The following is a 16,337-nucleotide window of genomic DNA, read 5'->3' as shown; positions in this document are numbered from 1 at the left end:
GATAAATGTCTACCAAACCAAACCAAAGAGGACGAGATAGGAAATCTACCTGATAAAGAATTCCAAATAATGATAGTGAAAATGATCCAAAATCTTGAAAACAAAATGGAGTTACAGATAAATAGCATGGAGGCAATGATCGAGAAGATGTAAGAGACCCCACAGTTTAAAGTTATTAAAGGCTTATTGTGGCCCAAGTCCATCTTATGATGCCCTCTCTTGCAGCCTCTCCATTTCTTGCTTTCTGGAAGCAAGATTTTTAACAGCATATATAGCTGAATCTTTTAGTGTTTACCAGTTAATCACAAAATAACATTTATTATTGCTATGTCTTGATTTTTAAATTTCATGCCCATTGTCTTTCCAATATGGCAGATCAGACCGAAACTGTCTTTTACCTCTGGCTTATACCATATCCTTCATCATTTTTCTCTTACCTTCCCACTATGGTTATATAATAATTTTGGTACTGGTAGTTATTCACTGCTAACATTATTCAGTTCAGTTGAGTTCAGTTCATTCGCTCAGTCGTGTCCGACTCTTTGCGACCCTATGAATCACAGCACGCCAGGCCTCCCTGTCCATCATCAACTCCCAGAGTTCACTCAAAGTCATGTCCATCGAGTTGGTGATGCCATCCAGCCATCTCATTCTCTGTCGTCCCCTTCTCCTCCAGCCCCCAATCCCTCCCAGCATCAGAGTCTTTTCCAGTGAGTCAACTCATCGCATGAGGTGGCCAAAGTATTGGAGTTTCAGCTTAGCATCAGTCCTTCCAATGAACACCCAGGATTGATCTCCTTTAGAATGGACTGGTTGGATCTCCTTGAAGTCCAAGGGACTCTCAGGAGTCTTCTCCAACACCACAGTTCAAAAGCATCAATTCTTCGGCTCTCAGCTTTCTTCACAGTCCAACTGTCACATCCATGACCATGTAAATACTGCTCACAGCTGAAAATATAGTATATTATATTTTCTTTTCCTGTCTAACACGTTGTTTCTCACTGTTTTCATTTAGCTAATTTTCTAATCACTTATTCAAGTCTACATTTTTCTACAGTTGTTTAAAATTACTCTTATTATGGTAAAACAGAGACAGTGTATTAATTTCATTTCCTCGAATACATCTCCGGGGAGCTTTCCTCTCCACTTCAATTTAGACTTGTTGCTATCTCTTCTTGTTACTCACTTGATTTTTCTGGGAGAATCCTTTTGCTTTTCACTTTACTTGGATTTCCTTTTTCTTAGCATCACTACGAACAAAGCTAGTGGAGGTGATGGAATTCCAATTGAGCTATTTCAAATCCTGAAAGATGATGCTGTGAAAGGGCTGCACTCAGTATGCCAGCAAATTTGGAAAACTCAGCAGTGGCCACAGAAATGGAAAAGGTCAGTCTTCATTCCAATCCCAAAGAAAGGGAATGCCAAAGAATGCTCAAACTACCGCACAATTGCACTCATCTCTCACGCTAGTAAAGTCAGGCTCAAAATTCTCCAAGCTAGGCTTCAGCAGTATGTGAATCGTGAACTTCCAGATGTTCAAGCAGGTTTTAGAAAAGGCAGAGGCACCAGAGATCAAATTGCCAACATCCGCTGGATCATGGAGAAAGTAAGAGAGTTCCAGAAAAACATCTATTTCTGCTTCATTGACTATGCCAAAGCTTTTGACTGTGTGGATCACAATAAACTGTGGAACATCCTGAAAGAGATGGGAATCCCAGACCACCTGACCTGCCTCTTGAGAATCCTGTATGCAGGTCAGGAAGCAACAGTTAGAACTGGACATGGAACAACAGACTGGTTCCAAAACGTCAAAGTTGTATATTGTCACGCTGCTTATTTAACTTCTATGCAGAGTACATCATGAAGAACGCTGGGCTGGAAGAAGCACAAGCTGGAATCAAGATTGCCAGGAGAAATATCAGTAACCGCAGATATGCAGATGACACCACCCTTATGGCAGAAAGTGAAGAGGAACTCTTGATGAAAGTGAAAGAGGAGAGTGAAAAGGTTAGCTTGAAGCTCAACATTCAGAAAACAAAGATCATGGCATCTGGTCCCATCACTTCATGGGAAATAGATGGGGAAACAGTGGAAACAGTGTCAGACTATTTTTTTGGGCTCCAGAATCACTTCGGATGCTGATTGCAGCCATGAAATTAAAAGACTCTTACTCCTTGGAAGGAAAGTTATGACCAGCCTAGATAGCATATTAAAAAGCAGAGACATTACTTTGCCAACCAAGGTCCGTCTAGTCAAGGCTATGGTTTTTCCCGTGGTCATGTATGGATGTGAGAGTTGGACTGTGAAGAAAGCTGATCGCCGAAGAATTGATGCTTTTGAACTGTGGTGTTGGAGAAGACTCTTGAGAGTCCCTTGGATTGCAAGGAAATCCAACCAGTCCATTTTAAAGGAGATCAATCCTGGATGTTCATTGGAAGGACTTATGCTAAAGCTGAAACTCCAGTACTTTGGCCACCTCATGCGACGAGTCGACTCACTGCAAAAGAGTCTGATGCTAGGAGGGATTGGGGGTAGGAGGAGACGGGGATGGCAGAGAATGAGATGGCTGGATGGCATCACCGACTCAATGGACATGAGTTTGAGTGAACTTTGGGAGTTGGTGATGGACAGGGAGGCCTGGCGTGCTATTGTTCATGGGGTCGCAAAGAGTCAGACACGACTAAGCGACTGAACTGAACTGAATACTATATCTCCCTTATGTCTTATTCTTTTTGTTTACTCCATAGAATTGTTGGGAAATAATTTTTTTTTGAGACTGTCAGGTGTGTATATGACTTATTTTCCCTCTACTTGATTATTTGTTGGATTGGCTCATTATAAAGTTCTATGTTGTAGAATTTTTCCTCAAAAAAAAAAAAAAAACTTAGCATCGTCGCTTCATTGTTTTTCGCCTTTCAGTGATGCTCTTTTAAAGTCTAATACCATTACGTATATTCTCTATCCATTGCACAAAACCTATTTTATCTCTTTATAAGCTTGTAGGATCTTGTCTTTTTTTGTAGGATGTAAGTCACTGCACTCTTAGTGTGGCTTTTTACTTCTGTTTTCTTAGGTACGTGAGGAACCACTAAATCTGCAAATTATATCCTTCAGTTTTAATAATTTTCTTTTATCATTTGACTCATGATTTAGCTTTTGTTTTTTCTATTTTTTCTAGAATTCCTTATTGCTTATTCTAGACTGGATCTTATAATTTTCTTACATTTTTCTCTGGTTTCTCATTTCTTTTTCTTTTATACCCTGCTTCTTAAAGGAGATTTTCTTAGCTTTATTACCCAATCTGAAGTGTTTCATTTCCGTAATCATTTATATTTTCAAGACCTTAGTCTTGTTATATACCACCCAACTTCCCTCCCACATTAAAGCTTCTTGTTCTTATTTCATGAATGCACTCTCTTCTGATCTCAACTCTCTGAAGGTATTCATTATAGTTTTTATTTTTTAGCAAATATTTCTCTCATATGTAGTCTCTGTTTCTTCTATCTTTTTTCCTTTTTTGGGGGGAGTTTATTTCTGTTTTTCGTTTTTTGTTCAGTCTCTAAGTTGTGTCTGACTCCATACAGCCATGTGGACTGCAGCATACCAGGCTTCCCGTCCTTCACTGTCTCCTGCAGTTTGCTCAGATTGAGTCAGTGATGCTATCTAACCTTCTCATCCTTTGCTGCTGTCTTCCCCTTTTGCCTTAAGTCTTTCCCAGCTTCAGGGTCTTTTTCAGTGAATCAGCTCTTTGCATCAGGTGGCCAAGGTATTGGAGCTTTGGCTTCCTCATAAGTCCTTCCAATGAATATTCAGGGTTGATCTTCTTTAGGATTGACTAGTTTAACTTTCTTGCAGTCCAAGGTACCCTCAATAGTCATCTCCAGCACCACAATTCAAAATCATCAATTCTTCAGCACTCAGCCTTCTTTATGGTCCAACTCTCACATCCATATATGACTACTGGAAAAGCCATAGTTTTGATTATACAGACTGTTGTTCACAAAATGATGTGATTGCATTCTAATATGCTGTCTGGGTTTGTCATAGCTTTCCTTCTAAGCAGCAGGCATCTTAATTTCATGGCTGCAGTCACCATCTGCAATGATTTTTGGAGCCCCAAGAAATAAAATCTGTCATTGCTTCTCCTTTTTCCCCTTCTTTTTGCCATGAAGTGATGGGACCAGATGCCATGATATTAGTTTTTTGAATGTTGAGTTTTAAGCCAGAGTTTTCACTCTCCTCTTTTACCCTCATCTATAGGATCTTTAGTTCCTCTTCTCTTTCTGCCATTAGAATGGTATTATCTGCATACTTGAGGTTGTTGATTGATATTTTTCCTGCTATCTTGAATTCAGCTGTGAGTCATCTAGCCTGGCATTTTGCATGATGTACTCTGTATATAAGTTAAGTAAGCAGGATGACACTATACCTTTTGTCATACTACTTTCCCAATTTTTAACCAGTCTCTTGTTCCATGTAAGGTTATAACTGTTGCTTCTTGATCCACATACAGGTTTCTTAGGAGACAGGTAAGGTGGTCTGATATTCTCATCTCCTTAAGAATTTTCTATAGTTCGTTGTGATTTAAATAGAAATGTAAATTGTCTTTGACAATGGCTTTTACACTGTCAATGAAGCAGAAGTAGATGTTCTTCTGGAATTCCTTTGCTTTTTCTGTGATCCAACGAATGTTGGCATTTTGATCTCTGGTTCCTCTGCTTTTTCTAAACCCAGCTTATACATCCTGAAGTTCTCAGTTATGTACTGCTGAAGTCTACCTTGAAGGATTTCAAGTCTAATTTGAGTGTAATCTAAATGAGTATGCAAAATGAGCACAATTCTCCTGTGGACATTCTTTGGCATTGCCCTTCTTTGATACTGGAATGAAAACTGACCTTTTCCAGTCTTTTTTTTTTTTCTTTAATAATTTTCTTTTTTTTTCCCCTTATTTATTTATTTATTTATTTGCATTACAATAGTTTAATATGAACAATCAGAACTAATTAACAGTATAACAATATTTTACAACTGAAATAATTAAAATAAACTATAAAATTACTACATAAAACAGGTCTGATCTAGCTTATTTACTTTCTATAATCTCTTCAGTGCTGCAAAACCATTTATTTCTTTTTCTTTTTTCATGTTTTAATAAACACTTCGTCTTTTTGTATTGTTTTCTTTTTCATCACAATAATAGAAATATAACACCATATATCACTGTAAAACACATTTCCACATAAATTCTGATAAGCACAAAATATTTTTCATCATTTACATTTTAACTGTAATAATATATGGCAGGATTAAAGCTGCATCCATCATGTGTCTAACTAACCTTGCTGTAATGAATTTTTTTTTAAACTTTTAACAATATATAAAAGACTGTGCTGTTTATTTTTTATTTTTTTTTAAATCAAATAATCCAGTTTTATTTATTTATTTTTTTCAAGTTGAACAGACTAAATTTCTTTAAACAAACTTACTTATACTCCAGAGTCCTTTAAAAACTTAATAGCATTTATACATTGAAGGTATTTGATTTTCTTGTAACTAGCACTTCAAATGCAACAAGCATTTGAAACAACAAGCATTTGACCCAACAAGTAAAACTTCCTACAGTTCATAACTTTAATAAATAAAATAAATTAAATGTACAGTGAATAAGTTCTCTGAAATATTTCAATATTTCTGCAGGTTTAGTAACATCATAAAATACATTTCAATTAAAATTCACAAATCTAAAAACCTGTTAGGCATTTTTAGGCGTTTTAAGTTGGAAATGAAGACCAATGTTACATCGTAATATGCCAATTACAAATAGTACTTCAAATAGCAAATACTACAGTTTGTCCCAAACTTTAAAAACTATTCATGAACTCAACACTGAACTATTGATGGCTATGAGAATTGTTTCCTAGCCTTTTTGAAAATTTCAACCCATTTACGTTTAAGGTAATTATTAAGTACGATCCCGTAGCCATTTTCTTTATTGCTTTGGGTTCAAGTTTATACACTTTTTCTGTGTTTCCTATCTGTAGAAGATCCTTTAGCATTTGTTGGAGAGCTGGTTTGGTGATGCTGAATTCCCTCAGCTTTTCCTTGTCTGTAAAGCTTTTGATTTCTCCTTCATATTTGAATGAGATCCTTGCTGGGTATAGTAATCTGGGCTGTAGGGTATTTTCTTTCATCACGTTAAGTATGTCTTGCCACTCCCTTCTGGCCTGAAGAGTTTCTGTTGAAAGATCAGCTGTTATCCTTATGGGAATCCCCTTATGTGTTATTTGCTGCTTTTCCCTTGCTGCTTTTAATATTTGTTCTTTGTGTTTGATCTTTGTTAATTTGATTAATATATGTCTTGGAGTATTTCGCCTTGGGTTTATCCTGTTGGGGACTCTCTGGGTTTCTTGGACTTGGGTGATTATTTCTTTCCCCATTTTAGGGAAGTTTTCAACTATTATCTCCTCAAATATTCTCTCATGGTCTTTCTTTTTGTCTTCTTCTTCTGGGACTCCTATGATTCGAATGTTGGAGCGTTTAACATTGTCCCAGAGGTCTCTAATATTGTCCTCATTTCTTTTAATTCGTTTTTCTTTTTTTCTCTCTGTTTCATTTATTTCTACAATTCTATCTTCTAGTTCGCTTATCCTGTCTTCTGCCTCTGTTATTCTACTGTTTGTTCCCTCCAGAGTGTTTCTGATCTCATCTATTGCATTATTCATTGTATATTGACTCTTTTTTATTTCTTCTAAGTCCTTATTAAATCTTTCTTCCATCTTCTCAATCCTTTTCTCCAGGTTATTTATCTGTAACTCCATTTTGCTTTCAAGATTTTGAATCATTTTCACCATCAAAATTTGAAATTCTTTATCAGGTAAATTCCCTATATCTTCTTCTTTTGTTTGTGTTGGTGGGCAATTATCTTGTTCCTTTACTTGCTGGGTATTTCTCTGCCTCTTCATCTTGCTTATATTGCTTTGCTTGGGGTGGCCTTTCCCTCTTCTTGCAGTTTGTGGAGTTCTCTTTATTATGTAGTTTCTTCGCTGTGTGTGGGGTTGGACGGGTGACTTGTCCGGGTTCCCTGGTTAGGGAAGCATGTGTCGGTGTTCTGGTGGGTGCAGCTGGATTTCTTCTTTCTCCTTTAGAAGACAATGGGCTGCTTTTCTGGGAGCCTGATGTCCTCTGCCAGTTGTTTTGTGGACTTTACTCCGCGTTCAAATGTTCTTTTGATGAATTTGTGGGGGAGAAAGTGGTCTTGCCATCTTATCCCTCCGCCATCTTGTTCCTTCCTCCCCAGAACACTGGATTCTTATATTCCACTTGGTCGTGGAGTATCTCTTCCCAGCTGCTCCAGCAAGGCGCAGCCGCTGTACCTTACCTTGGACGAGGGGTATCTCCTCAAGGCCGCCCCTCCTGCTTTGAATGTGGATCAGCTCCTCTCGGCCCTCCAGTGCCCAAGCAGCCACCGCCTCCTGGACGTGGTACAGCTCCTCTCGGCCACCGCCCTAACCCTGGGCGCGGGGTAGCTCATCTCAGCCACGATTCTGCCCGTGGTCGGTTGCGCCGGAGCCGGGCGTCTCCCGTGCCTGCGCCGCCGGAGCCGGGCGTCTCCCGCGTCTGCGCCTGCGCCGCCGGAGCCGGGCGTCTCCCGCGTCTGCGCCTGCGCCGCCGGAGCCGGGCGTCTCCCGCGTCTGCGCCTGCGCCGCCGGAGCCGGGCGTCTCCCGCGTCTGCGCCTGCGCCGCCGGAGCCGGGCGTCTCCCGCGTCTGCGCCTGCGCCGCCGGAGCCGGGCGTCTCCCGCGTCTGCACTTGCGCTGCCGGAACCGGGCGTCCGACCTTTTCAATTCTTATGGCTACTTCTGATTTTTCCAAATTTGCTGTCATAATGAGTGTAGCACTTTAACAACATTAACTTTTAGTGTTTTAACTAGTTCAGCTGGAATTCTGTCACCTCTACTAGCTTTGTTTCTAGTAATGCTTCCTAAGGCCTACTTGACCTCACACTCCAGAATGTCTGGGTCTAGGTAAGTTACCGCACCACTGTGGTTATCCTGGTCATCAAGATTATTTTTTATATAGTTCTTCTGTGTATTCTTGCCACCTCTTAATATCTTCTGCCTCTGTTAGGTCCTTGCCATTTCTGTCCTTTATTGTGCCTGTCCTTGCATGAAATGTTCCCTTGATCTCTCTAATTTTCTGGAAGACATCTCTAGTCTTTCCCATTCTGTTGTTTTCCTATGCTTCATCGGATTGTTCACTGAAGAAGGCCTTATCATCTCTCCTTGTTATTCTCTGGAACTCTGCATTCAATTAGATATATCTTTCCCTTTCTCTCTTGCTTTTCGCTTCTCTTCTTTCTTCAGGTATTTGTAAAGCCTCCTCAGACCTCAGACTACCACTTTGACATCTTGCCTTTTTTTTTTTTTTTTTCCTTTCAGATGGTTTTGTTCACTGACTCCTGTATAGTGTATGAAACTGTCCATAGTTCTTCAAGCGCTCCATCTACCAGATCTAATCTCTTGAATCTGTTCATCACTTCAGTGTGTAATCATAAGGGATTTGGTTTAGGTCATACCGGAATGGCCTAGGGGTTTTCCCTATTTTCTTCAATTTAAGCCTGAATTTTTCAGTAAGGAGCTGATGATCTGAGTCACAATCAGCTTCAGGTCTTGTTTTTGCTAAATGTATGGAGCTTCTCATCTTTGGCTGCAAATAATGTAATCAATCTGGTTTTGGTATTGACCATTTGGTGATGTCCATGTGTGGAGTTGTCTCTTGTGTTCTTGGAAAAGGGTGTTTTCTATAACCAATGATCAAATGTGTTCTCCTGACAAAGCTCTGTAAGCCTTTACCCTGCTTCATTTTGTGCTTTAAGGCCAAACTTGCCTGTTACTCTGGGTATCTCTTGTTTCCTCCTTTTATATTCCAATCCCCTGTGATGAAACAAATGTCTCTTTTTGGTGTTAGTTTTAGAAGGTCTTGTAGGTCTTCACAGAACCGTTCCACTTCAGCTTCTTTGGCATCAGTGGTTGGGGCATAGATTGGGTTACTGTGATGTTGAATAGTTTGCCTTGGAAACGAACCGAGATCATTCTGTCATTTTTTGAGATTTTACTCAGATATTGCATTTCGGACTCATCTGTTGACTATGAGGGCTACTTCATTTTTCTTTTCCTAAGGGATTCTTGCCCATAGGAGTAGATATAATAGCATTCTGAATTAACTTTGCCCTTTCCCATCCATTTTAGTTCACTGATTCCTAAGATGATAATGTTCATTCGTGCCATCTCCTGCTTGACCATGTCCACATTGTCTTGATTCATGGACCTAACATTCCAGGTTCATATGTAGTATTGTTCTTTACAGCATCGAACTTTACTTTCACACCAGACACATCCACAGCTGAGCATCATTTCTGCTTTGGCCCTGTCACTTTATTCTTTCTGGCACTATTAGTAATTGACCTCTGCTCTTTTCATATTAGGTATTTTCTTTCTTTTTTTTTGTCATTTGAATATTCTTATTGTTTTTTCCCTATATTTTAAACTTTTTATTTTTATTAGAGTGTGGCTGATTAACAATGTTGTGGTAGTTTCAAGTAAACAGTAAATGGACTCAGCCATATATATACATGTATCTGTTCTTCCCCACTCTCCTCTCCCATCCAGGTTGGCACATAACATTGAGCAGAGTTCCATGTGCTATACAATAGGTCCTTGTTGATTATCTGTTTTAAATATAGCAGTGTGTACATGGCCTTCTCAAAGGCAACCAAATTATCCCTCCCCTGCTCCCTGGCAACCATAATTTCATTTCTACATATCTGTGATTGTCCTTGGCTATCTGTTCCAATATGAATTAGACACTAATAATAAGGTAGCTTATGCTTGTGTAATGATTAAAGTGTGTCAGACATTGTTCTAAGTGCTTTGTCTGTTTTGACTTATTTAATCCTCACAAGGACTTTAGGAATTGGTTACTATTATTATTAATGCTATTTGACAGATGAGAAAACTGAGTCATAAAATGATAAATAAGTTGCCCAATTTTACACAGTTTGGTAAGTGGCAGAGCTAGAATCTGAATCCAGGAGGCCGAACTCCATATTTCCTTCTTTTAACTGTTATACTTATTTTGTCTCTTAATGTAATAAGGAGCAAATTGGAAATTCCATGTATGTGGGTTGGTGTTCAGTAGCCCAGTCATATCCTACTGTTTGCGACCCCATGGAATGCAGCACACCAGGCCTCCCTGTCCCTCACCATCTCCTGGAGTTTGCTCAAAGTTCACGTTCATTGCGTCTGTGATACTGTCCCGCCATCTCATCCTCTTGATCCTTTCTCCTTCTGCCTTCAGTCTTTCACAGCATCAGGGACTTTTCCAATGAGTCATTTCTTTGCATCAGATGACCAAAATACTGGAACTTCAGCTTCAGCATCAGTTCTTCTAGTGAATATTCATGGTTGGTCTCTTTCAAGATAGACTGATTTGATTTCCTTGCTGTCCAAGGGTCTCTCAGGAGTCTTCTCCAGCACCACACTTTGAAGGCATCAATTCTTTGGCACTCTGCCTTCTTTATGGTCCAGCATTCACAACCATGGGCTTCCCTGGTATCTCAGACAGTGAGGAATACACCTACAGTGCGGGAGACCTGGATTCTGTCCCTGGGTTAGAAAGATCCCCTGGAGAAGGGACCAGCTACCCACTCCAGTATTTTCCCTAGAGAATTCCATGGACAGAGGAACCTGGCGGTTTACAGTACATGGGGTTGCAAAGAGTTGTACACAACTGAGTGACTTTCACTTTTCACTCTCACAACCATATAGGACCACTGGGAAGACCATAGCCTTGAATATACAGACCTTTGTCGGCAGAGTAGTCTATGCTTTTCAACACACTGTCTAGGTTTGTCATTACTGTTCTGCCAAGAAGCAATCGTTTTCTGATTTCATGGCTGCAATAACTGTTTTGGAGCCCAAGAAGAGGAAATCTGTCACTACTTCCACCTTTCCCCTTCTATTTGCCATGAAGTTATGGGACCTGATGCCATGATCTTAGTTTTTTTGTTTTTCTTTTTTAATATTTAGTCTTAAGCTGGCTCTTTCACTCTCCTCCTTCACCCTCATTAAGAGGCTCTTGAGTCATCTTTGCTTTCTGCCATTAGAGTGGTATCATCTGCGTATCTGAAGTTGTTGATGTTTCTCCCACTTATCTTGATTCCAGCTTGTAATTCATCTAGTCTGGCATTTCTTATGATGTGCTCAGCATGTAGGTAAAACAAACAGGATGACAACTGATAGCCCTTTCGAACTCCTTTCTTGATTTTGAACCAATCAGTTGTTCCATACAGGGTTCTAACTGTTGCTTCTTGACCCGTATATGGTAGGGTTTGTCAGAGTAGTGTTACCCAAGTGAGCTGTATCTTTGTGGAATGTCTGGTGAGGTCCTTTGTTAGGGAGTGATTAGATTAGATCAGAGAAGAACCTTATAATCTACTGTTTAGAAGTTGAAGAACTGCAACTGGCAGTTTGGTTGCTGAGTGGTGAAAGAAGATGGGGGAATGGGTCTCAAAATTTAATACAATTTTGCTTTAGTCACCTATCTCTGATCTTCCAGTCTAGAGATTCTTGCTTTTACACTGTCCAAGGATTAAACCTTCAGTCTTCTTCTGTGATGAGGAATTATTAATTGCCCAGTTGTGCCGATTCTGGGAGGGGAGCTTGGGATATATCTGTGATCTTTACCCGTCTTTCAGTGCTGCCCATTCCTGAGCCTTTTGTGGTTTCCCTGATGTAAACGTGATTGATTCTTATTTTCTCCACTGATAGTCTAAGATTCATCTTCCTTGTATTTGCATTCCGTTTTTTTTTTTTTTGCAGTTTTTTTTTTTTCTTTTTGCTTACTCTTTGACCTTTGTTTATGTGGAAGCAAACAATCCAATCCTTGCTTGATATCTTTTAAGAAAAGATTTTAGGAAAAGACTTGAGTATAATCCATGTTCTTAATGTGCCATTTTAAATTCTCTGCTAAGTCTCTTGAAATAAATTTCAGATGTCTCCTTTTACCTGAGGGATTTCATGGTGCTCCAACTTCTGAAAATTTTTTCCCACCTTGGATGTTCTTCTTTTGTAAGACCCTTTTATATTTTGTGTTATTTATATTTGCATGCTCTTCTTACACACTGCCCTCTGCTCTACAGCAGACTGTACCTTCTCGAGGACCTTGAGTGATCCCTTTTGTAGAGGTGCTTGGTAAAAATGTTACATTAAGTATTGTGCATGGATTGGAGGAGCCTGGTGGGTTAGAGTACATGGGTGTCACAAAGAGTCACATGACTGAGTGGCTAACACATTTTTCTCTTCTATGTGTTGTGCATATGTTTTTCTTGTGAAATATCAGCAGTATATTAAATACTGAGGGTAATTTATGAGAGAATTAATATAATAATGCAACAAAAGAGATTAAATTCTGATATAAAGAAGTCTGAGAATTGTCGTTGTTCAGTCACTAGTCATGTCCGAATTGTTAAACCTGGATTTTATGAAATCTTTAAACAAACATAGCTAATCATAACAAAGTTTTCATCTCTCCACTTTCTATGACACCAAAGAATGAACTGCATGGATATGCCAATTTTTTGGCCAGGCTCATGATTCCATAACTTATATGACAGAAATATTTTGTGTTGCTTAATTATATTTGTACTTCAGGCAGATAATGTTAAGTGCTGGAAGTCTTCTAAAAGGTTAATAAATGCACTGTATATAAAGCAGTGTTTTAAATGTATTGGACTAACTAAATCCATAAAGAAGCCCACATTTGTAATATTTCCTTTAAAAACTAATTTTTAGTTTTTGTATTTTGTAAAGTTAATTTTGACAAATCAGTGCTGTTAATTTTTCTTCCTCCTGCTCTTTAAAATGTTCAGAAGGAAACAAACTATTTCAGAATTTGAAACTAAATTATTCAGAGAAAGGCTATTACTTTAAATAATCTTTATTTCTCTAGTACTGTATTTTAAGAAACTCAGGACACATTTGCCTTTTTAAGATATATTAATATTTCTTTGAAAATACCGGAAGACTTATCTGTATTTTAATATGTAATAGTTGTTGGGGTATAGAAAGCATCTGTGGTCACTAACATCTTCTTTTATAGAGCTAAATCAGTACTTAGGTAGCTGATGGTATTTGGTTGATTGCCACAGGCAAACAAGCTGGAATGATTCTTAGGCATGGGTATTTGTTTTTGTTTTCATATTTTCTGGTATCTTAACAAATAACTTATTGGGCTGTGTCATATGAAAGCACATAGATGCATTACTCTAAAAATTCCATTCTTTTGAAACCAAATTATTTGGGTACAGTGTTTGCAGATGCTAAAAATAGCTTTTAATAGTCTCCTGAGATTCGTGGGACACATGGAAAAGACAAACTTGGTGTTTATAGTTTGACTTGGTTAATTCTTAATATCAGTACCACTCTTCTTTCATAATTTCTTCATGAAAAATGTAATCACATACAGATTTCTACTCGCTTGCATCAGAATTAATGTGAATTCCATTTCAAACTAACCACCATCAAAAGTTTCTGAAAGTCTGGTTCATATTTTTTAAGTGTATGTGGATGATTTGCTTCATTTTGATTTTTGGAGAAGTAACTCTTTTGAAAATTTTTCAACAGATTGTTAAATTGTGGGGAGTGGTGACAATACTGGTATTATATTCTGGTTAGAATTGTCCATTTTTATAATGTATTGAATATTTCTATCTATATATTTCTTATAGTGTCATTGCCTACTGAGTTTCTGTGAAAATAAATTTTCTTTGTCTATTAAAACAAAACAATCCTGAGATTACTTTTTACTGTTTACTTTTCTTTGACTATTTTTGAGTTTTATTTTTCAAGGCATTAGTGTTAATTAATCCCATGGACAGTGGAGCCTGGCAGCCTATGGTCCCTGGGATTGCAAAGAGTTGAACATGACTGAGCACGCGCACACACAGTAGTAATGTTGGTGACAAGGTAAAGCATGACAACTGCTTTATCAGTCAGAGCAAAATGCCTTAGAAAATACCGTTAGACTTATTGCTTAGTGTATAGAGCTTAATTTGCTTAGCTGTTTTTTTTCTTTTTTTAGAAGTTGGAGAAGATTTTCTGTAATGAAGTTCATCTTATATTATTGAGTCAAGAAAGCTGTAATTAATATTTGAATATGTCCACTTTTGAAAGAAAGAAAAGGAAAACCTGTTATTGACCAGAGTGTGACTTCTGTCCAGTAATTCACAATTTATTGTAGGTTTAGTTTTGTTTTGATATATATCACTTATTACTTGTTTTACCTTTCTAGGTTTCTTAGTTCTTTCACAGTTTGTTTGATGAAAGCATCTCCTTTTTATTTTTTTCTTTTTGTTTTAAAGCCCAAGCACTCATAGTTTTACCCTCTTATTTTTATAGTATGCATTTAGGACAAAATAAATCATGTATTATCCCACTGCTTGTCTCACCTACATATTTTAAAGGTAAAGAAGAGAGGTATTCTGGATATTTGCTTGTGTTTTTCTCTTCCCTGGTCTCCATGAATACATGACTTGATTTATCTTGATCAGCCTAGTAACGTGCTCCACATTTTTCCAAAAGTGCAAAGCAGTTTCAGCTAAAAATACACATATCAAAATGCTCCAGAAGTTGTGGCCACAGCTCAAAAATGCTGATCAGTTTTGAAAATCTAAATCAACCTCGGCCATGAAACCAAGGGAAGAACCTTTGTGGTGTGGGACAGATTTCCAAAAATTCACCACAGTCCTGTTCTTAGCTGGAGTTTGTGCTGATGTTGCCAGACAACTGAGGAATAGATGCAAAAAGCAGGAAGCATTATTGAATTGAGCCCTAGTGCCAATTTGGGAAAAGCAAATTAAAATGTAAAAGAATATTTTTCCACTCCTGGCGTCTCAACACATAATGGCAAAATACATGGTTGCTGAAAAAGTCACAGAAATTGTTAATATTTCCAGAATGGCTAATTTTGTCACAAAAATCTCAGTCTTTTTGTGTTAAAAATGCATATGCATTTAGTTAAATCATTTTCTTAACCCAAATAGTTCTAATTTACAAATCAAAAAAACAAATCAAAATGTATATACCCTTAAATGAGAGAAGTGTTTTGACATAAATGACTATGTGTATGGGCTTGTTTTAATGTCTTTTTTTTTTTTTTTCAGGTGCACTTAAAGAATGGATGATGATGATTTTGGTGGTTTTGAGGTATGTGCTATTATTTACCTTATTTTACTTGTATAATTTTTTAAATGTTTTATTAATCATTGATGTTCATGATCCTTTCTTGATCATTTTGAGTGTAACTCGAATAAAAAAATGAAATCCAGAAAAATTAAAATATATTCCCTCTGAAAGTTAAAATTGATTTATTATTATTGAACACTTGATCATACCCATAGGAATGTTTTAAATTGAGGTAATTAAGTGCTATTGGTGGAAGCACTAAAGAAGAGATTTGAGAAATTGTCAGCAGATGGTTCTGTTGGGATACATGTCTGTTAGGAAATACTTGTGAGATGAGGGATGAGTGTTGAAGATCTGTGACATATTTTCATGTTTATACCTGCAATGAGTTGATTTAGTGTATTAAGTACATCGCCTTTTGGTGGCTTACAGAGCTAATTAGTGTGTTTGTGTTGTTATTCTGTCAGGTTTTAGTTGGATGCTTTGTAAGGAAATTGTTAACTGAAGAAGCCCTGTCTTTTCCTTAATCCTTTTCAGTGTGTGTTCATTTTATTGAAATATTTTGTAACCCAGTTATTTTTATGGAGCCAGTACAGTCTTGCAGGAAAATCTCTGGATTAGGAGTCAGGATGCCTGAGCTCAAGTCCTGGAACTACCATCAAGTGAGCTCTGTGACTTTTTTTTTTTAAGAAAGACTTTTATCTAGTTTGGAACTTGGTGAAAAGGAGATTGTTAAAGCTAGTGACTGTAATTGATGACATTACAATAGGAGAAATGAGACATTAGTATATATTCAATGTTCTGAATGTCGTGAAAGAATGGTATGAGTTTATTTTAGGTTAGGATCAGTTTCTCTCCTGTTGCTCTTTAATATCTGTTAATATGGAAATAATTAGAATATGAACTTACCTATTTTCTGCATTTCATCTGAAACTTTTTGTTTAGCACATTGATATGCTTTCTGCATTTGCTTTAGTATTTTGGGTTGTTGGGTGAGTGACTGAATGTTATTATGTTTCTTGATTTATTTTATCAGAGAACTAAGAATAGATAGTATTCTCTAGAGTAACAGTTACACTTCAGTGTATATTCAATG

General features: G+C 37.7%; 1 protein-coding gene across 6 annotated transcripts in view; it reads left to right on the top strand.

Moving 5' to 3' along the window:
- CCDC91 (coiled-coil domain containing 91) overlaps nucleotides 1-16,337 on the top strand; it is a 415,614-nt gene that overhangs the window by 87,354 nt on the left and 311,923 nt on the right. For 2 of the 6 annotated variants that reach the window (XM_088837256.1, XM_088837254.1), the window contains exons 2-3: nucleotides 14,139-14,293; nucleotides 15,220-15,262. In XM_088837256.1, coding sequence (XP_088693382.1) covers nucleotides 15,237-15,262 — 26 coding nt within the window. In that variant the 5' untranslated portion in view covers nucleotides 14,139-14,293; nucleotides 15,220-15,236. Of the gene's footprint in view, nucleotides 1-14,138; nucleotides 14,294-15,218; nucleotides 15,263-16,337 lie in introns of those variants that run through there. The other 4 variants (XM_055395013.2, XM_088837253.1, XM_088837255.1 and 1 more) reach the window with 3 other exon arrangements.

The sequence above is a fragment of the Moschus berezovskii genome, chromosome 6, assembly GCF_049115385.1.
Source record: "Moschus berezovskii isolate FMDL1 chromosome 6, NW_MosBer_1.0, whole genome shotgun sequence".
In the NCBI taxonomy this organism is placed as follows: Eukaryota; Metazoa; Chordata; class Mammalia; order Artiodactyla; family Moschidae; genus Moschus; species Moschus berezovskii.
The sequence above is the reverse complement of the archived record's forward strand: the minus strand, read 5'-3'. Positions and strand labels throughout refer to the sequence as shown.